This window comes from Phoxinus phoxinus, assembly GCF_949152265.1.
Source record: "Phoxinus phoxinus genome assembly, chromosome: 22".
Lineage (NCBI taxonomy): Eukaryota > Metazoa > Chordata > Actinopteri > Cypriniformes > Leuciscidae > Phoxinus > Phoxinus phoxinus.
Genome location: NC_136897.1, coordinates 19073718 through 19096696, shown reverse-complemented (window position 1 = coordinate 19096696; position 22979 = coordinate 19073718). Strand labels below are relative to the sequence as shown.

At 37.6% G+C, this 22979-nt stretch overlaps 1 protein-coding gene across 3 annotated transcripts in view; it reads left to right on the top strand.

Annotated features, from left to right (window-relative positions):
- The window catches only part of foxj3 (forkhead box J3), an 86230-nt gene that overhangs the window by 46980 nt on the left and 16271 nt on the right, over positions 1 to 22979 (top strand). For all 3 annotated transcript variants that reach the window (XM_079597446.1, XM_079597445.1, XM_079597447.1), the window contains exons 3-5: positions 12635 to 12709; positions 16638 to 16721; positions 20952 to 21053. In XM_079597446.1, coding sequence (XP_079453572.1) covers positions 12635 to 12709; positions 16638 to 16721; positions 20952 to 21053 — 261 coding nt within the window. The remainder of the gene's footprint in view (positions 1 to 12634; positions 12710 to 16637; positions 16722 to 20951; positions 21054 to 22979) is intronic.

The following is a 22979-nucleotide window of genomic DNA, read 5'->3' as shown; positions in this document are numbered from 1 at the left end:
TAATAATAATTTGAATACGTTTCTGAATGATCATGTGACACTGAAGACTGGAGTAATGGCTGCTGAAAATTCAGCTTTGCCATTACAGGAATAAATAACTTTTTAAAAATAGAAAAGTTATTTTAAGTTCTTATATTTCACAATATTACTGTTTTTACTGTATATTTGATCAAATAAATGCAGCCGTGGTGAGCACAAAAGACTTCTTTCAAAACCATATAAAAATCGTATCAATCCCTAAGTTTTGAATGGTAGTCTATAAAAGTTGATATGGATCGCAAATTTAAGCAACTAAAGCAATACTTAACATATTTAAAACAATCGACATATAAGGAATGCACCGATCATGATTTTTCATGGCCTATTCCATTTTTTTTTTTACAAGCAAATAGGCCCTGATAGGCAAATTTTATCTTTAGGCAAATTTATTTGTTGTTTATTTGCTCTATAACAGGCCAAATTGGCCTTGAACATAAATGTCTGTAACCATTTGAAATTAGAGGCAACCACTGCATTTTAATCATGATACAAACAAAAATGCGAAACTCATGTAACATGAGCCGTTGTTTTTTATTCAAATTAGAATGTTCTGACTTTAGCTTTGTGGCGTGATGCTACATAAAACATACCTGCACAAAACAAAAACAGCAGATGGACTGAATGAAAATGCAAATTCACTCTCTGACAGTAGATGGCGCTTATGAAACCGCATTGATATAGCATTTCCTTGGTTACCACTTTAAACAAAACACTACTTCTAAACACTACTTTATTAGGCATTATACGGAGGTGAGAGGGAAAGAAAAAGCCATCAAAACTTTTCTGAACACAGTCAGTTCCCTTCCGAGATAAATTCATATACACCCCTTCCCCAATTCAATTTTTATATTTATTTCAATATTTATTGGATCGCGAACAGTAATCTTGCTGTGCCTGTCTTTAGCGTGTCCTGTCTCCCGCCTGTGTTAATGTCCTGTTTACAGACTTCGGAATATTTCCACACAAATTACATTTTGGGAAATTATTTCAGTGCAGTTTGTGTGCAAGCCCGGAAAAGAGATCAGCCAAAATGCAACCTTCCTGTTCTGATTGATGGCCGGTCGACTGGTGCATCTCTGTAACATACAATGCTTAAAAACAATATATTTGGTTAGACCAAAAGTTGTTGAAGAATCAGGTTTCAAATCCTAAGAAGCTCAGTACATATTGCATCTTGACACCGGTCTTATGATAATGTTGTATTATGGATTTCCTGGAGGTTCTTACAGCCAGCTAGATATAAGTCCTCAGACTCTCTGCATGCATAAACAATTTGAATATGATTTTTAATAAACTGACCTCCTACCTGCAGCTACATATTTAAGTCTTCCCTCTGGTGAATCTCCAAATGTACATCACAACATGGACCCAAACCAAAATTCGAATTTCGGCACAGGATTGCGGGTATTGCACATAATTTTAATCATTCATTTAATAATTTTATTTTAATCATAAGGTGATTCAGCGGCGCTGCGTCTCTCTCTCTCTCTCTCTCTCTCTCTCTCTCTCTCTCTCTCTCTCTCTCTCTCTCTCTCTCTCTCTCTCTCTCTCTCTCTCTCTCTCTCTCTCTCTCTCTCTCTCTCTCTCTCTCTCTCTCTCTCTCTCTCTCTCTCTCTCTCTCTCTCTCTCTCTCTCTCTCTCTCAAAATGAGCTTAACATAAAATTGTATCTGTGCAAGGCAAGCGTCAAGTGCACTGCAGACGGCGATAGACTCGTGTTTGGGGAGTCGGGGCAGTTGACGGAATTGTTACTTCCACAATTGGGCCAGTGTTGTATTGTCTCTAAAGTTAATTATTAGCACGTCTTTTTAAGTCTTGATTTTTAAAACTATTCATGAGCAAACATTAAGGTGATTTTATAAATGTAAAAATTAATAATTTCAAAATGTACATTTAAATAAAATATAAAAATGGAATTTGTTTACTGATGTCCATTTTCAAATAGTCAAATAGACACCTGATAATTCCAAAAATATTTTATCAGGAAAATTCGTAAAATTGACGCGAAAACTTACTGGCACGTCTAAATTTTCGCCAATTACATTTTACTCTCATAAAGTCATGATTTATACATGCGTGTTTACATTTTGATGTTGTAACAAAACAAAAACAGATAGTTTTAAATGTAATGTAAATGTGTTTGTAATTGAGTTTATAGAAAGAGCAGATTTGTATTAGTTTTCTGCATATTTGTTATGCATGTAAACCGTAAAATGTGTATGGCTGACTAAAATGTGTAATGTGGTTCTTGAAGTATATCAAGTTATGTGTTATGGTGAGGGGAAAGTGTTATTTACTTGTTATATATAAAATTATATATCTAGTCTCTTTATTTAAAACATTAGAACACGTAGTAAACACACCTTAAAATACCTCAAGTTGACTCCTGTTTGGACGGTCTGCTCACTGCTTGCTGTTTTTAAACGCTGTTTGAAGCTAACCACAAACCAATTTCCCCCCCTAGTATTAATATCTGCACTCTGCCCAACTGTCTTCTCATTTTCTTCTTCGTAGCCCTGATTATAAAGGGACATCTCCCACGCAACTCCTTAACCCTGTGTTTTATCTGTTGGCATGGACCTAAATTATAACATTTAAATTATTTTCCTTTCCACCAATCCGTGTGGCACAAAACCACGGGATGAGACGTGAGGAAATACGCCGCCTCTACCTTCCGCTTCTATAATAGACGAGAAGAATGCTCAGTATCTTTCACTTCACTGTTCACTCTCAGACAAATCCTGTTTTTCCCCCCTTGTCTCTGTCTGACTGCAGTTTTGAGGCAGTGCTGAATAAGGCCCAAAGTGCCATTGTCAGTGGCTGTTGCAGGATGCCGCTCTGAGCCGGCTGATAATTAAGAGGAGGGCCTGACAAATGGCTCTCATCAGATCGCTCATCTGGAACTGAGAGCACACGAAGGCTTTCAGGGAGGATAAACCGGGAGACGTGTCTTTGCTTTGCAATCTTTCATAACCTTCTGTGGCTCCTCAGAGAAGAGCAGAGCAAAGAGCTCTCTCTTTAAAAACTCAACAGCTATGCTACACATAAGTGCCAAGTTCTCCCTCTGCCTCGGTGAGCTATTCCTGATTTTTACTGGACTAATACACAATGGCTTTTTATGTTTTTTACCACCACCCGTTTGGGGTTACCGGATTACTCACTAGTTTGGAAATATTTTCATTGTGGTGTAAAATTGTTTTAGGCTTTTGATTGTTTTTCACCTCTTTTTCCGGCATAGCCTTTTTATTTTTTTGATGCATCAGTTGCAGTTTCTGTTGGTAAAATACAAGACAGACATCAGTCTATGCATTATAAATGTATAAATACATTTACATAATGTAGGCCTACATGTAACTTGCAGCAGAACCTGACACCGTGTCCTAACTACATGCGCCGCGACACGCTATAAAAGGTATCTTTTCCATGTTAATCAGAGTTTTTGTCCTAACCAGCTGCGACGCGTGACGATTCTATTTTTAGAAACATTTTCTATTTTTCTGCGAGGTCGCGCTGGAACAACAAACACAAAGTGTGGCATTGATAATCTCAGGTACTGTTTATGTGCTTTATTTCATGTTAAAAGCGTGTAATGTGACTTTGAATATCATTTAGTGCTCCCAGCTTTGTAGCTTTAAAAGCAACAATGGATAATTCACCTCAGATCTTGAAATGAAACAAATGGAAACAAGAACGTTCAAACTGTGAACAAACAAGTGTATTATTTGACAAAGATTGTTTTAATAACTCAGTAGCCTATGTATTTGAATAATGTTTAAATGGTGTAATATTTGTGAATTTGATTATGAAGCCTACTTATCCATTTTCTTGCGATTGCCGTTAAGATTACTCTCTGGTGCTGTGCACTTGCCGCGAGAGACCGCCCACACGCTGTTCTGATTGGCTGTGGGTTTTGATTGATTTTTACGCATCTCGGAGTCGCGTCTAGTGTGGACGGACAAATTATTAGTCGCTGGAATCTTATCGCATCGCGTCTGGTTAGGACTCGGTGTGAGATGTTGTTTACAGCAAATAAAAAAATGTTCAGTGATTTGAAATGAGAATGCACATGGGTTATTGCTGTTTGTTAGCAGGTAATGTCACAGAGGTTTAATGTTTTTGAAAGAAGACTAATGCTCACCAAGGCTGCAGTTATTTGATCACACAGTAATATTGCGGTATATTATTAAAATGTTAAATAACTATTTTTAAATTATAATATATTTTAAAATTTAATTGATTTCTGTGGTGGCAAAGCTTTTCAGCATCATTACTCCAGTCTTCAGTGTCACATGATCCTTCACATTCTTATTATTATCAATATTGAAAATATTTGTGGTGCTTAGTGTTTTTGTGGAAACCGTGATAGATGTGTTATACAAAAGAACAACATTTATTTGAAATAGAAATCTTTTGTAACGTTTTAAATGTCATTACTGTCATTAATTTAATGCATCATTGCTGAATAAAAGTATTTATTCCTTTTTTTTTTTTTTACCTTTCCGATCCCAAACTTTTGAACAGTAGTACACATGTAAGTTGTATTTTTAACATCCCACATCGCTGATATTCTCACTTTGCACTTGTTTTGGGAGTATTTATTCAACCGTTGGGTCAATTTTTGGAACATATTCAATGGCTGTGCTTCTGTAAAATTAGTAGCCTAGTTGGTAGTAAGCCATTGCGTGACATAATAGGTCAATAACAGGACAATACCATTAGCTTAACTCAGATGCTTTTTCACGTATTACTGATTGACTTTTTTTATATATTTTTTCATAACACATTTTATAAAGACACAGGCCTTTTCCCTAATTCCTGGTTTCACAGACAGGGCTTAGATTAAGATTAGGCCTTAGTTCATTTAGGGCATTTAAGTGGCTTTTTAAAAAGTGCCTTTAAAATAATAATAAATAAAAAAACATTACTGTTTTGTTCTGTAGACAAACCAAGGGCACTGACATTTGCTTTCAGTTAAAATGGCTCAAACATGCATTTTAGTCTGGGAAAATGGGTAAATCTGACTAGTCCCATGCTTTAATCTCTCTGAAATTTGCTTTTTCATTTCTAATCTGCTGAAGTAATGAATGAGACATATATATTATGTAATATTATAGGCTATATTATATTGTCTTAGCGACCATTTTCCTTAAAGTCAACATGAAGTAAAAAAAAATATTTGCTTTGCATTCTTAATGCATATTCTTAGCCTCATATACATCTTTTGTGTGTGTGTGTGTCCAACCACCTGGCTACATTCTGGTGTGTATCGCCCACTTTTCACAATCCAGTCTATTCCCAAGTTCCACCCATATTTTATTTCTCATTGAATATCTGGTTTGCATAATGTAGGAAATGCATCATTCACATTATGGGTTTTTAATGTGATAGTTGCAATGCAATGCATCTATCTGTAGTTTATGTAGAAGGACATGTTTCTTTGTTTTGTCTAACAATAACTATATAGCACAGAAGAATTAAATCAAGCTAATCCTCTAAATATATTCTCTCTAAACCAGAGCCATTGAGCAAGGCAGGATTCAGTTGAATGTCATTCTTCAAGGTTGTTAGAAAATGAAGAAAACTCTTTTTGTTGACCTCTCAGCTCTGAATTATGAACATGCCTTGCTAAAAGTCTAGCTTTAAAGAACATTAATTAAACTCCAGACAAGTGTTTTTTCATGTTTTTGAGTTTTTGGCCTGTTAGTCAGAATTACATCAGTGAATTTCTCCCCAAAACATTTTAAACCCTTATTAAACGGTTGCTGTTTAAATTGGACTCTGTACTGTTAAACTAAGCGAAGTACTGCAGCCTTGAACACATGCAGAAAACGATACAGAGGTTTTTGAAATCTCCAGAGAGAGGTCAGGTCGTATGAAATAGCTTGGGTCTTGAAGCTCTCTTTGCTTTAAAACCACCATGGGAGACAAAGCCAGCCTAACTCAGGAAGAAAATCTGAATGAATAGTCATCCTTTGTATCTTTCTGAACCTGGTCACACAGTTGTGTGTGTGTGTGTATATATTTCTATAGAAAAATTTGCAACGCCTTGCAAAGTGTTTGACACAGCTACACTAATGTAGAGGAGGAAGTCCATTTGGAAGACTTTCATTGCCACTTTCAACTCTTTTTAAATAAGAGGATCATGCAGCCAGACTCTCAAGATGCATAAAGAGGTTATTAAGGTATTTATTTATTCCATCAACACTCTTGTCTTTTAAATAAATAAAGAGACTTACACTTGATGTTTGACAGTCACAGGCTCTGTACTCAAGATCTCCTCAGATGGATTTTTTTTTTTTTTACTAATTTGGTCAAGATGAGAAAAATATTCCCAAAAAGCGCCAGTGCCATCATCTGCATGCATTGTCTAGTGTCTGTTCAGGGCTCACTTACCACGGTACTCATGTATTATTAGTCTTATAAATTAACATACTTTACATGAAAGATGGGTTTAATTTAAACTCTGAATTAGTCAGTCCCCCAAGGTGTTATATTACTTTGTACGGCATCTGCAAATTTTAATTATCGCAATACTTCACCGAGTACACCGCACACGGCATTACATCACACCGATATTGACCGCACCGCTTCTCGACTTGTTCTTATTGTGAGCTATTCAGATCTCAGTGTAATGGGGCTCTTTATGTTTATTGAGGTTTTCACCTTGGCATTAATTTTTGCTGCAGCTAGCAAAATCTTCATGTTTTATTAAAACGACTTATAAGCGAGTAAAGATCAGAGAACGAATGGTCTTTAAAAATGTTGCATGCCAACACACTGCTACTAGATGCCAAGAGAAAAGAGATCAAATACCTTTGAAGTCCTTGAAAATGAAGTTGAGAAATCGTTAAACTAGTCGTCCACTGCTGCTCGAATGTGGGTTGTTTGTCTTGAAGCTGAAGTTAGAAATGCCGTTTTGCTCTGCTTTGGTGTGCGTTTCCTCTTGTGATTGTCAGCCATTTATAAATAACTTGTATTTTCATAAAACCGATATATAGTGAATATAGGTATCAGTACTCAGAGACCCGTTTATTTCTGGTATTAAGATTAGTTTCTGGTGATCCAATCAATCACATGTTCAGCACTGAGTATTTTAATAATAATCAATTGTAAATTGCATTAATAATACTTGCATTTTTTTGGGGGGGGTTGCAATTTAAATTTTTTACTTACATTATAGGTATATCCATATTGGTAACACTTTACAGTAAGGTTCAATTTGCTAATAATTGTTTTTGCGTAAGTATCTTGAACTAACAATTAACATTTTACAGTATTTTGACATGTAAGAATAACAGTCCTATTGGAACATTTTGTAAAGTCCATACGTTTACACGAGACTTGCGTAACTAATTTTGTATGCCAGTCAGTGTTGTGATTTTATATTTCTTGTATTCTGTGGCTTTTTTGTGCTAGGATCACCTGAGACTTGTTAATACCAGGTTTAAACAGTGCCCGACTTCAGGTACAGCGCCAGTGTGATGCCTTCCTCTTATTCATTTAACAAGAGGCACCCACATCTTAGCACCTTATCAGCTCCTGCCTCTCTCACACTCAGTCATGCTGTCCTCATGGCTGTGGCCGAGGGTGAGGGATTCTCCATGCTCTAAGTGGATTAAAACCTCACTGCATCCAGTTCCAGACTGCAGTCGCATGGCTTGTCTGTCAAAGGTGGGGGATAATTTCGCAGGTTTAGTCTGCGAGCTGGATGGTGCGTTCCACCTTGGGTCTGGTTAAGGGCACCGTTTGTGCCTCCTCTCACCACACACATGGGAAAAAAAACTGCTCCAGCATCTTCCCACACCCACTACAAACACAGTCTGCCAACGTGCTACATTCCCTAATGTGTGTAGAGATATTGTAAACTTAAGAAATGCCTGTGTACGTTTCTGTGTTTGCAAAAGGCTTGTCAGGAACTGCTGTGGTTGAGGGAACTTGAACATGTTTTGCGGATAAGTCCATACGTCAAATATATTGAAAGCTTTAGAGAGAAAGGATATAAAATACTCTATGGAATGCGTCGAACTGGGAACTGGTACACTGGACAGAAAAGACACACAGCGTATATGGAGGAATGCTGGGAATTCCAGGCTGTGTTTGGGATGTCCTCCATGCCCTGGAGTATTGAAACACTCCTTTTCTGTCTCACTCAATCAAAACTTGCTCTTTTTGTTTTTCACACCTCTCGTATGATAATGAAGCATTGTGCTAAAACTTATTTTGATTGGTGGCTAGACGCATGCCCCCAAATGATCAATTCATGCTTAGGTCATACACATCACATTATACCTGGTTATTTTGTGTTGAGATGCTAGGTTTTTTTTATTTTTTTATCCAACAAACTAGTATCTATGAAATGTTGTTGAAACATCAAGTTGTTACATGTGTCTGCATGTTTTATATGAATTCATTTTTTTTTTCTAAGTTAGAGATTCTTTAAAATATATATTTTCTTTTATTCCGTTCTATATGTTTCATAATATATTAAATGAATGAATTTTTTATGCTGTGTTGTTTTTATATAGCAAAATATATTCTTTATAATAAAAAAAATTCTGTCATCGTGTACTCACCCTCATGTTGTTTCAAACCTATAAGATTTTTGTTCAACCTCCAAACACAAATTAAGATATTTTTTATGAAACCTGAGAGATTTTTGTTCCCCAATTTAGTCCATTCAATTCTGACAAAAAATTTTCATAAAGGCACCGTAAAAATTATAATTCGAGTGGTCTAATCCAAGTCTTCTGAAGAGACACGATGGCTTTATATGATGAACAGATTTACAACACGCATAAACTTGAAATAAACACGGACATTCCAATGCATTTGTGTGACGCACGAAAACAACATGCAAGTAAATGCAGAATAAAATTATTGGATAAACTAACCATTACTACATTGAACTACAATAATGTACAATAATGCAATGGGGAAATATTTGTTGGTGCAATTGTGAATAATTTGTAATAATATTATTTTAATAATAAAAAATAAATAAAAAATATTATTTTGACTTAAAATATCCCAATAGTATCGTATCATGAGTTCAGTATCATGAGATTTTATCGAATCGTTACACATCGAATTGTATTTTTAAATGTGTCTTTAGGAACCAATGCAGACTATATATATGACATCCCATAAGAATGAAATTAAGATTATTTCTGTGATAAGTTCTGCGGATAATATTATTTTTAGTAGAATGTGTTCATAAAAGGTAAAAATATGACCTTTTTTTATATGGGCTGGAATTAATTAGTGCATTAAGCAAACTGCTTAATGTATTGTGTATATAGTTTTCCGTTACAGCACAATAATAGCCTGACGTGAATTTAATGTGTATTTCTGCTTTGCCATATAGAGACCCTTTACATTAAGACCTTCAGAGATTAAAATGTGTTTCATCTTGTGATTTAAGTCATCATCAGTTTCTTGGCTAACCCTACCATAATTTAAAATCTTCCTCTGTATGTAGAGTGAGGATGTCAGGCTGGATTTGCGGGCACTGATGGGATGGTTCTGTTGTAACCTGGGCTCCCTGGGCCGAGAAGGCATGGAACTGCGGTATGTCCTTGATGAAGAACTCCGCTGCGACATGGCCTGTCCCTTTGACTCACGCTGAGCGCTTGAAACTCGGGACGAGGAGGTCAGTCTGACCCACTTTCCCCCGCCTGCCCTTCTGTCGTGTTGGAAGAGGTGGGCGAGAGGCCAGGGGTGAGTGGGCGAATGGGTGCACTAACTGTCAACGTGCGAGTTTGTGCGGGGGGTTACCAGCGAGCGTTCCCGCTGTGAAACGCAGGTATATCTCAGCCCACAGAGACAGTAATGGACAGGCACTCCCACAGAGCTCAGTGTCTGACCCTCTTATTGTAGCTCCTCATCCTCGATGACTCCTACAGCTCTCTTCCTCCTCTTCATCACTTCACTGCACTGCGGTGCTTCTGAGCTCCAGCTGTAATCTATGCAATCAAGCATAAGATATTCAGAATCAGCAGTTAGCTGCACATCATTTTATGAGATGTGGAATATTTCTATGCTCTGTAAGTCATTTGTTATGTCTGTTAGTGACCTGCCGACCTTTGGTTTTACACCAGCAATGTGCATGTTAAGATGCTGTCAGAGATGGCGTGTTTGCTAACATGTAGTGATATCTAAGGCAGACACCGGTTTGGTAACTCATTAAAAAGTAAAACTCAATTTCCAGGTTGAAAGCAGGGTCAAAAAAGATAAAAGTGCGTCTCTGATATAGCTCACTGACAAGCAGGTCTCTGCTGAATTTAGACAAGTAACATGTCCTACCTTAAGTGTGCAAAGATGTAAGACATAGTAGCACTTCATGCCATCATGTATAATATGTCTTAAACACAAAATAGCATTCACAACCTATTGTCTATTGTCAATATTGAACTATTGACTTCTTTATTGTGAGGAGAGAAAAAAAACCATTTAGGATGAAACCTAATTTTTATTCTTTTGAAATTGATTATATTGTGAAAGGTAACCGTTTTTTTATTTTTTTAACTTATTTAAATTTTTTGAATGCGTTACATGCATTTGATTTGGTAGCTTTCACTATACATGATCCATCTGATAAACACAGACTGGGCTTCTACACGTAAGCTGTCACACTCTGACTTTCTCTTGGGTCATTCTTTTTCTCTTTCTTTTTTTCTCTCTCTCACACACACACACACACACACTCAAACTCAGTGTGTCAGAATGGCAGCTGGCCCTGCGGCTCTCCTGGTTAGTTCCCCTGATAGAGAGTTGGAGACAGACTGGACTGGTGCAGTAGTGCTTATTAGCCGTGTCTGTCTGCAGGAGCCCTGCTGAGCCAGCCTTGAACCCTCTGGCCCCCAGCAGAGAAAGAGGGAGAGACTGTGAAGGGAGAGGGAGAGGAAAGTTAAAGCAGTGGAGGACAAAAGAGAGAACGTGACAGCCAGGGAAAGAGACCTGCCTGTCTGACCTGCATGTCCACTTAGCTGGTCGCAACCTAACCTGATAGAAGGTTGTCACAGAATTGTTACTTTGAACAAAAACGGATCCGTTTCTTTTCATCAGATGTTGGAAGCCTGCGTTGATTGCAAAACCTATGAGTTAAAGCATGACAGTCTGATGCACATTTATTATAATAAAAAGATCTCCCTTTATCTGCCCTCTCTGACCTAAAGACTCTTCTGTTATATCTTTCGAGTACCCAAGCATTCAAAATGCCCAAAGTGCACATCGCTATTGCAGAGCAGGCTTAAGTAGTTGACATTGTGTTTGTTTTTTTCCAGAGAGACCATGACGCTGTCTGCCTGACTAACCTCAGATATTGCAGTGTGGAGAGTTGCTGTGGCGGCTAAAGTTTTAATGCGCTACAAGATTAGGGTTTGTGGACAGATACGTAGATGCCGTCAGGTTCAGCGGCGGGTTACACAGTAACTGCTCTGACCTGCCTTTTTTTTTTTGCATGCATCTTTTGGACTCTGAGGTTCAGCCGTCCTACAGAGCTCACCTTTATTGCGTCTAATGGTTTCGGTACTGCTGATGCAGTCGGAGACTCCCTTCGGTCCACTGTTAAACATCCAGCACACACCTGCAATCAACCCTGATCGGCCCAGTGGAAATGGCCCGTTATTGCCCTCATTAGATGTTGTGGTAGTTCTCTTATACAAATACATCACAAATTAACATGGATTGTGTTTGCTTAGTATTTTCATCTAATTGCCTCTCTGAGCGTTTCTCTCGCATTCCACACCAGACCAGCACATGCGAAGATCCCAGAGCTTTTATATCACACCCATCTGTCAAAACAATTTGGTCAAATGATTTCAAAACCTGTGCGTTTCTAGTGTCTTAAGCCAAGTGGCTGGCTAAGCTCCAGCTGGAACGCGCCGAGCATTAAGGCATGATGTGCGTTCAAGCTGCCTCCTGCTGATTCATCCCTCATGCTGAAAAATTACCTTTTGCTCATTAAAGAATTGTGTAAGTTAAAAAAGAAATTATTTGCATAATTCATTTCCGTCTGAGAATCAGGATGATTAATTAATTACAATGCTGTTAAACTGGATCTTTCGCTCTTTTTTTTAATTAACCTCAGGACATCCTTCATGTATGGGAATTATCAAGGATTTTTTTTTTGTCACGTCAGTTTCAGTGCTTTTGAATGTGTGGGAATCACAGAAGTTATGAAAAATCTCTGGGTCGTTAAAAATAGTTAAGTCAGGGATATTTATTATTGAGTTTAGGAGTCTCAATATTGTGCTATCATCCTAACCATCCTTCCTTTTTTTTTTTTTTTTTTTTTTTTTTTTTTTGAGGCTGTCGTCTGCAACAAGATGAATCTCTTTAATATATTTTTCTGGCCCGGTTGCTTTGCATAGCACTGAAAAGATGACGCAGGCTGGGTTATAATACCCCAGTGTTTTATTCATATTCTCTTATTTGCAGGGACCCTACACACTCACGATTGCTACAGCACTGTCTGACAGCGCGCTATAGGCTGCATGTAAATGCGGGTTTTAGGTACTATTATACTGTAATATCATGCGGGAGTCTCATTAACCTATAAACAACCTAAACACTTCTGTCTCTCTTTCCTCCTACAGAACTCAATACGGCACAATCTCTCGTTGAACAAGTGTTTTCTTAAAGTGCCTCGCTCCAAAGATGACCCAGGAAAGGTAAGCTTTCTCTTCTTACCTCCATATGTAGTTCTGTTTTATTAAAAAATGTTTTGTACATTCTCTAAATACAAAATGCCTCTACCAGAGCAGATTCAGCCGTTAAAAATGCATACGTATCCTTGTGAAAATAGATGAGAGCGAGCACTCGCAGTAATGTTTTAAAAGTGCTCTCCGGAGCTCTCCCGGGTAGAGGAGAAAGCACTTCAGCCCGGCACTTCCTGCATGAGAGGGGGAGACCACCACCTGCTTCCCCTCAGTCAGCGTGCCGTTACCCCGGCCTGTCTGAGCTAAAACAACCCAAACAAATTCATGTAGGCCAGAGTGCAGATAGACATGCAAACATGCACCATATATATATATACATATATATATGCGCGCATCACACGGTTAACCTGTTTTTTTCCCTCCACATAGTACCCCTGCCACAAACGCTTGCTCATTTCTCTGTATCCTCAGCCATCTTGTGCAAGCACATTCACGCACATACGCTCACAGCGCGACATAAAGAGAAGAGCCGAGGCATGCAGGGGATGGGGACTGAATGCTAATTTCATGTTTTGGTGTAATCCTCTGATATTGACACTCCTGGGATGTGCTCCACTAAATACAAAATAATCTATCGCTGGATGGATTCTATTCCGAATGCACGGCCAACATGCTTGCATCCCTAATGTTCAATTTGGAATTTGCCTCCTTCCACACAGCCCTCCCCCTGGAAGGAGAACTTCAAAGCTGCGAAGGGCTCTCTTGATATGTTCCATCAATATTGTAAGACGGCAGGAATATGGACCCTGCTGTTTGTGCGAGATAGTAACTGAGGCGTGTTTCTCAGAGATGGCAAAAACGATTGTTCACTTCACCTTTGTGATCCGCAGCAGCTGCTGAGAATGAGGAAGGCCGAACTTTGGGGCGCATACAATCTTGTTTGCCCTTGAGTAGACTTCTGGTCAGGGAGGTCTAGTCTGCGTTAAGACTGTGTCAAACTGATTATTTCCATTAGAGACCAGATTAGAAATTAGATAGTCGGTTACCATTAAACCATCACAAACACAGCTGATATTTTTCACAATAATTTTGATCAAATAAATGTAACCTCTGTGAGCATAAGAGACCTTTTCTTTAATCTTATCGACTCCAAACAATATAAATACAAACAGTGAAAATAGTAATACTCTGAAATATTATTACAGTTTAAAACTTTTTTTTAAATAATGTACTAAAGGAGTCATTATTCCAGTCTTTAGTGTCACGTGATACTTCAGAAAAATTAATTCTAATGCTGATTTACTTAATATTATTATAATGCTGAAAACTTGATTCTTTGATGAATAGAAAAATAACAGTATTTGTATAAAATCTAAATCTGTGTAACATTATAAATGTTTTAATTGATACCTTTGATCAATTTGATGCGTCCTTGCTGAATTAAAGTATTAATTTCTTTGGGGAAAAAATCATAACCCCAAACTTTTGAACACTAGAATATAGTATTTATATCATCTTCATTTGTCGTCGTCTTTTTTTAAATAATGAAGACAATTTAAAAAAAATTGGTGAACTACCCCTTTATTACTTGATTTGGAGACTGTTAATGTTCTTTAGTTGATTGCATTACCGTCTGTTAATTTTGGGGCTCAACTGAGTTCATAATCTAAAGTAGTAACCTTGACAGTTTTATTGTATTGCCCCGTTTCAGATACATGTAAACTGTCCTTTCATGGATTTCTTTAAACGTTGCTTTCTCTCTAGAGGTTGTGTGTTGTAGCCTACAGATACTCCCCTCCCAAGGGCTTTCCGTTTTTCAAGATTTTTCTGCTAATTAAAAGGAATGATACTCAGCCTCCCCTTCCACAGTGAAAGTGTCTTGCAGTAGTTTTAATTTCAATTACATCTGCTAGGTGTAACAGACTGCCAGCATTCTCAGTCACCTTCAGCTGTCCTTCATCATCACTGCATCAATTACAGGAACATGATGGTTTAAATTAAAATCATGAACATGAGGGTGTTTAAACAGTGAGATTGCCCTGCATGTTATGAACTCTGATGTCTAGTGATGGAATATAATACGTAAATAGCGATGCAGGGTGAAGAAGATCGTGTTTGTTAAGCGATTTGTTGGATTGTAGCTGTGCTTATCTAGCCTGTTTGTTGTGTGGAAGCACTCACTATCTGTAACATTTAACATTGTTAGGATACTTAGGCTACATTAGAATATATAAAGAAACTTAAGACCCTTTCGCATGATTCACACTAGCGCACCTCTCAAGTGGTGTATGCTGTTGTTTAATATGCATACAAAAGATAGTGTGTAATATGATGAATTATTCTGTGAATGTCACAGAATACTGATTTCAGGTAATCAGTAGTAAGTAGGTAGTAAAAATTAGGGCTGAGTCTTTTTTTATATTTTTTATATAAACATTCAAATGGTGACTGTCAGGTTGAGTAAAAATATAATGAATATGTAATAAAGTGAATATATTTGGCAAAATGCTCCTCTCTAATTAAATAAACATAAATCGAATTAATTTATTTTTACATTATAAATGTAAAATTGTTAGTTATGCATTTCTATAATACACACACGCATGCATAACTTAAAAAAATGTCACATACAATCTTAAAATTAAATGAGGCTCTTATTGAAGATTGTGGCGATTAAATAATGGCTGTAATGACTGACTTTGGTTGACTGCCACAAAGTGATCTACATTCATTAATGTTATGTTTTGAAGGCCTAGTTTGTCATTTGATTAATGTTAGTTATGTCACTTCCTTTCATCAGGCCGCTTTTAGTACACTGCTTCTAAGGCCAGAAAATGGCATGTTAAAGCAAGGTGTGATAATGCTGCAAGCTTTGTGATTGGTCAGATTGTTTTGGAGCTGTCATCGCACTTAAATAACAAATTGATGTAACATCCGGGTGTTAAAACGGAGACAATGAGTTATTTTCTTAAAGAAGAAATGCTTTGAAAAACTGTTCGGCTGCTGGAGCTTTGCTCATTGCTATTCCATGGCTTCTAACCTGTGCTGTATTGCGGTTTAAATGCAGAAATTTACATCATTTTATCAATATGTCTTTGGAGGCCGAACGTTTGAGGAACCTAAAGCATGCTGTCTAGACAAATCCTTTGGTGATTTTCAATTATTCTCCTTGCTTAGGTGCATGCGCCAGCTGTGCACAAGTAATTTTAAAGGTCTTGATCGCACCCTCTCTGGACAATTGAGATCTTATCCCATATAATATGAAATATTTTAAAATAAAACCCAAGCCTGCAGGTTAATTTCTTTTTCTTTTCGCCTAACTTGCCGGCCAGAGTTGCCTTTAGATTTTGGGATGAGCAGCACTATTGAAAAATAAATTAATAAGGAAGAATGCAAAGATAAATTATTCAACCAGGGTCTTGGGTGCTTGGATACCAGCAGCCCCAAACCAAGGTGTGCTATTTTCTGCCTGATTATCAGAGCTCAGACCTGACCAGAAATCCAACACCTCTGTGTCCAGCCCTGAACAGGAGCAATCGATAAACCTGCGGCTGAGGAAGAGGGGCTTCAGGAGGGGCTTAACATTTTACCTGCCTCTGCCAAGGCTCAGGAGAAATGCGAAGTGAGAGCAAGCGAGCGCAAGAACCGGCTGTAGCGAAAGACCCAACAACTTCGCACCTCAACATATAGCTCCATGAACGTCCTCAAGACGTGACGGGCTTACAAATGAGCTCGCTGAAACTTTGATGAACTAAAAGTTGTACGTGTTTGACAGCAAACGCGCACAGTATCTGATTACTGAAGTTTCTCTAGAAACCCTGCTGATTATCGTGCTCGGCTTTTATGAAAGTTTTATTGCATGGCTGGCTTCAAATTGACCACTGTTTTAGAATATTATGATTTGTTTGGAGCTAATATTCCAACTTTATCCTGTTTCTAGGGTTCCTACTGGGCAATCGACACAAATCCAAAGGAGGACACGCTGCCCACACGACCCAAGAAGAGGCCACGGTCTGGAGAGCGGGTGAGTGAAAGTTTGTCCGCGTGTTTTCTGCGTGTGTGTGTTTAAAAACGACCCCCTGGTGGTCGTTTTTCAGGCTTACAGACTTTCTCAGGCCAAACTCAGCTCATTACTTTGAGTCTGGGAATGATCAAAGAGCAGAAAACAGTGAGTATCTCACTCTCCCTTCAAGCTCAATGTCACTTATTTGCACCATAACAATTCACTTAATTCTGTGGTTGCCTAAACCACACTGAATACCATTGAATCGCCACTGTAAAAAAAATTCCAGGATGTTGACAGTGTTTTAGTTCTCAAACTTTTTCGAAAAGCCCCATAACTTTATTTTTATTTTTTACAATTTCCACCTGATCAAATATTTAAGAGTTTTGTATAACTAGAAAAATCATGATAAAAATGCTCATGGAGATTTTGTTAGATTTTGCATGGACTTTTCCAGGTCTATAAATTATACTTTTAACATTAGGCTACCTCATATATCAAGGTTTTTCAAGACAATTGGAACCCTGGTTCATCAAAGAAAAAAACATTGTTGAATTGCATAAGAAATATTTAGATTTTAAGTTGGTTTAAATGCTTGTTTTGTCCTCTATCAAATAATTTAAAGCCATCTTGAGGCCCCCTTGGGAGTTTCCTGGGGCCTCCAGTTGAGAATCATTGATCTAGTGTGCCATGGGAAAAGAAATGGTTTTACCTGAGATTTAAGTTTGCGGTTTAAATTGAATGGTAATGCGATTTTAAAAACTACTTAATATCTTAGGATTACTTCAGAGGCAGGTCTTTTGATGCATTTTCTTCAGGGCTACATGATTCATGAGTCAGTTCTTTAGTGAGGTGCTCAAGAATGTACAGATTTGTCTACTATTTCATACTATTAGAATGGTCATTGAAATAACATCGACTTGCTTACTGACTGGATGTTATGTCAGTGTCTACCTAAAGATACGGATATGTAAGGTGGATATGTAAGCTTATTAGTCTAGTTCATCTTTTTATTTAAACTTAAACGATCGGCAAAAAACAAATGTGTTTCTTTAGTGAAACTGTGTTGATGGCTCGTAAATGTTTTTATCTTTTGGGAAGAGCTACAAACAAAACCAACAACACAAGTCATAAAACATTTACTGTTTATATAGTCTGACTTTGATTTGACATTGAAGCTTTTTTTTTAAATAAAGGGGTCTTTTTCCCCCTTAACATTAGCATTCTGGTAGCCCATCTTAGCAATATGTTGGCTGTATTCGTTCTAGCTAGAAATGTGTGACAACATGGACTTGGTGTAAAATCATTGATAGAAAAGGAATGAGACGGGACTGAATATTTCCTGAGTTGAGAACGCTGGCTTTCTTTCATGTCTGAGTCGGTGCTTTACAGTCGTGCCGTGCACAGGTTTGCTGATTGGGCGCTTATATCTTTTTAAATAGCTGTCTCACTCAGTGCGGCTCAGTTTATCTTGTAGAGGAGGTCCGACTTATTAATAAACTGTGCCCCAGGCAGCCTTTACATACGTTGCATTCTGCACTCATTTTTTAGCAAACATCAATTAATGCAGAGTTTCTGCGCCGGTTATTTTCAGCCAGAGCTTTTTCCTTCCATTATTAATGAGCAACGCTCACCGGAATATACAACTCGGCTGCACTCGACGCCGGCCTCCGAGGTTGACCTGGCTCAGAGGTATCTTGCATCATTTTGTCCAGCCCTGCGTTGTGGACCGGAGGCACAGGCGAACCGAAAGAGTTCAGCTATATTGAGAGAAAGGGGCGGAGATTGAAGACATGTAGACATTTAACCATGACAGGAAACCATATAGACTAGAGGAAAATAGCATTTGTGAAAAAGCATTTATTTATTAATTGTGGTCATAAGCAATTTTCTGTTTTAGGTGCACTGTAGGGATGTGCGATATATTAGATTATATCTAAATATTTTGTCGATAAAGATAATTAGACTATATTTGGTGGGTGTATTTTTGTTCTGGTACCTTGGCTGGTTTAGGCCTGTCGTGGAAAGATGACCTTGAACCTTTTCATATCCTTCATATTCTGTACGGTGGTTAGAACGCAGCAGTAACAGAAATGAACTTTTCCATTAAGAGGCAAGATTTTTTCCCTTAACTTGATTTCCTGGGACATTTTTACCTTTATAAAGGGCCAAAGGCATTTTCTAATCATTAGATAGGGATGCATGATATTGGATTATTGCAGATATCCGATATGCCGATATTTTTTTAAAAAAAATTGTCCAATACCGATATATTTTCCTTTTGATTGGAAACACCAAGTCTCTCCTGTGCAGGGATTATAAACAAATTATTTTATCAGTTTGTTTCATTTTGAGCAAAAACTAAAACATTATTTAAGTTATTTTTATAATGAGAGTACATTGAAAGCTTTGAAACTAACAATAATAAAATAATCACTGCTGGGGTTTTTTTTTTTTTTCAGACCAATTTAGTTGTAACCTTAAACATTTTATGGTTGCCAAAGAGCTGTAAAAATTAAAAATATACATTTTTTGAAAAGACAAATACACATAAATTACAATATATTGCACAATAATTAAACAACTGTATATATCAAATTATTTAATTTACAAGTGGCATGTTTGTGATTTTTATTCATCACATAAACTATAGGTGATATTATTTATCATTAATTGCTGCTTTATTTATACAGAAACACAAGTCTCTTAATGGTATTTTGCGTAATTTACTTTTCATTTTATTAACATGTAGGGCTGGAGCACCCCCTAAACAAATAAAACTCCTTATCGGGCAGGCGTTAGGACCTGGTGAGGATGTTGCTGCTCCTGCACGCGCTAGTGACTTGCACACCGGACGTGTCATTCTGTACTCGCATTCTCAAATTCAGCGCAGCGATCTAAAGCAGTGAATCTAATCACCATTCAGGCAAAAGTTTGCTCCAAGAATGACCACACTGCAGACGTTATCATATCGCTAGCACTTCTTGAGCACATGTGAGTTACTACAGATGTATAATCAACAGTATTATCGGCATCATTTTTCATATTGGGCCGATGTTTACATTTTAAGCCTTTATCGGCTGACGACGTGCCGGAAATATTGTGCATCCCTAGTACCGGTATTAGACACATGCATCATCTTTTGTCAGATTCTTACATTTAATCAATAAATTCAACATCACATTCATCACATATACAATCGTGCTGATATTCAAGAAAAACGGCACTCTTGCTTGTGTGATGTTGTTTAATTATATCATGATATTTAAATATAAGACAAAGACATAGAGGGTCACCCCCCCCCCCCCCCCCCAAAAAAAAAAAAACATTTGAATTTGTAAGCATTATAACTAGTTACACTCATGCTCTCAACAAGCTGTGTTTTTGTTCAATTGTTGCAAAGTGAGTGATATACTTAATTAAGTATGCTCGCACATCAGTATTTATATGAATGTAAATATATTGGACCAAAAAGATATGTCAGAAATCATATGTGATCAGCCTGATTGCCTAATTGACCTCATGTGTGTTGAGTCTGTAGCGTGTGTTTTCTTCTGTAGGGTCAGGCAGTTAGGCTGGTGTCATTTATAATCGCCACACTCCAGTGAGAGTATCATTCTCTCGGCACACAGCTCTGCCCTCAGGCCACACACACAAACATTTTTCATACTGACACTCACTTCGCTCACATCAAAAACCTCCAATTAGATCCATTCTCTCTCAGCCTGATCCTGCATGAAAAATAAGTGGGAATTCTGTCTGTGCAAAGTGTGATGCTCGCTATTAAGAGTATATTTCATTAGACACACACACTCGCGCTCTCTCTCACTTTCTCTCATCCTCCTCCTGTCTTGTTTAAGAAATTCTTTGACATTAAAAATTGTGACTTGGCAAAATCTAATTTATGTTTATCACAAATTAAAAATCGCATTGTTGCCAGGCAATCCTCTTATAATAAGCAGTTTTGGGAGACAGGCGTGCTGAAGTTATCTTTTACCCCAGCAAGAACAGACAGAGCACAGGGAGCCGTTCCTCTCTCCTGCTCATCTCTTTCCCAGAATGCCTCCAATTTTGACCTAAATAAAAGGTGTTGCTCTTTTGTTGTTGATAAACGCTTGCTGCTTAGGCTTTCAAATTTCTTGCACCAGAGTAATATCAAATGCCTTTAAAAGAAAATCAAAGTCACTTCAGATCACTCATCATCTCCATCCTGGTTGGCTGAATGTGTCCTTTTTTTTTTTTTTTCTGCAGGCATCTACGCCATACAGCCTGGAGTCGGATAACTTAGGAATGGACTGCATCATCTCTGGAAGTGCCTCTCCAACGCTGGCAATCAACACTGTGACTAACAAGGTAGCATTCAATTTCCAACTCCACAAGTCCTGACTGTGTTTGTCCCATCACAGCTGACATTAGCAGCCTACATACCCAGTTTACATTTATATTTATCCTGCTATGACTATATGGATGAACTGCATAACAAGACTGACATGTGATGCTTTTGTTTACACGGACTCTCAGAAAACTGGCATTGGGTTTCATCTATATTGGGCAGACATTATGTATACAAATCCTCTTAACAGTGCATATGCATTGTATTGTGAATTGCTAATACCTTATTCCATTCGTCTGTTGAGTCCAAAATGTCAGGTTTGCGCCTACACAAGATATTAAGCTATGCAAAAATACAGTATTCTTTGAGTAAAAAATATTTTTGTGGTAATCAAGATTAAAGGTGCTGTATGTAAGTTTTTGACTGTACTAAAGCATAAAAATACCATATGTTTGCAGATATTTAGGAAACATGCTGAGTTCACATACTCGTTTATCTGAAAAACAATGCTACAGCAGCCATGGAAGCCAGCGAACAAACTGGGTCAGAGATTGCAGATTCTACCCAACCTAAAAAGCCTCAGCACCCATCTAAAAATCTCTATGAACGGGAGCAAATTAAAACGCGATATCAACTCAAATAAATCAATAAATCAACTCAACTTACAAGTCTCCCCACATTCTATTGTCATTTTCACTCGTTCCTGTTGCGTGTCCTCAAACTGGCAACCCGCGCAAGCGTCGAGTCTGAGGAGGAGGGGGCGGGGGAAACGACTCTCCAATATTTTGCATTTGGACTACAGTACCCATTTCAACCGCTAGCTGTCAATCTTACATACTGCACATTTAAGGTGCTGTCTTATTTACCATTTTACTGTGAATTTTCACAGACAAAATCCAGTTATTTCAATAGAAATCCACAGTCCGAATTTTCATATGAAGTCAAGACTCTTACGCAGATTTCACAGGGTTTAAGTTGGGCAGACAGATTTTGTTTGTTGACCAAGGGAAAGCTGCTTGGTTTGAAAGTGGCTTTGTTAGTTGTGCTTCATACATCACTTCTTGACAATAAACAATGGACCATTTTTTTTTGTCTGTGAAATTTCACAGAAATTTGACTGCACCTTTATAGTCAGTTTATAGTTAACTTAACGGAATATTCCTTTATAGTGAAAGTTAGGTTGGTTTAAAGTTTGTACTCCATCTTAAAAAGCTTCGTAGTGCTAAATGCTTGCAGTACTTCTCTGCAAGAGAACAGTTTAATGTTTGGAAGTATGATTACCTGCTGAATGCTTCTAGGCAGAGCACCCCGAGTGACTCTCTCCGTAACTCGCCCTTCGTGGCATGACTTCATGGAGAAGTGTGTAAAAAGAAATAGAGTAAAACACTCTGAAATTTAAATAGGCTTTTTAACCTTAAGCGCTTCACTCTTGGCCTGTTGCGGGCTGCTCACTCTCTCTGGAGTGCTTTTACAAAGCCCAAAACCATCAGTTATTAATTTACTTCAGGCATTAAACCAATAGTTTTTCACATTAAGCATGGTGTTTAAGATGATGGCGAGGGGGATGTGGAATTCATTTGGATTGAATTATAGTAAGTAAGGTGATCTGTTCATCTGGATAAAATGCAATATGTGCAAATTTTACATTTGATTATACGTGTATATAGAATTGTTGTGTTTGTAACATTACTTTGCAAAACCTCCATTAGTAGTGACTGGTCTTAGCTGAAATTGAACCTTATAAGTGACTAATTTGGTATTAATAAAGTGATTAGTGTAATCAGCATGCAAGTTGAGTAAATTGTTTATTTTCAGTTGTTGTTGTTTTCCAGTTTTTTATAGGTTATTTTCAATATTGAATGGATATATAGTACATTTTACAATTGACTTTGTCATTCTCTCCTTTTTGCTAGCTTTTCTTAGCAAATGTTCTGGAGTTTGTCTCT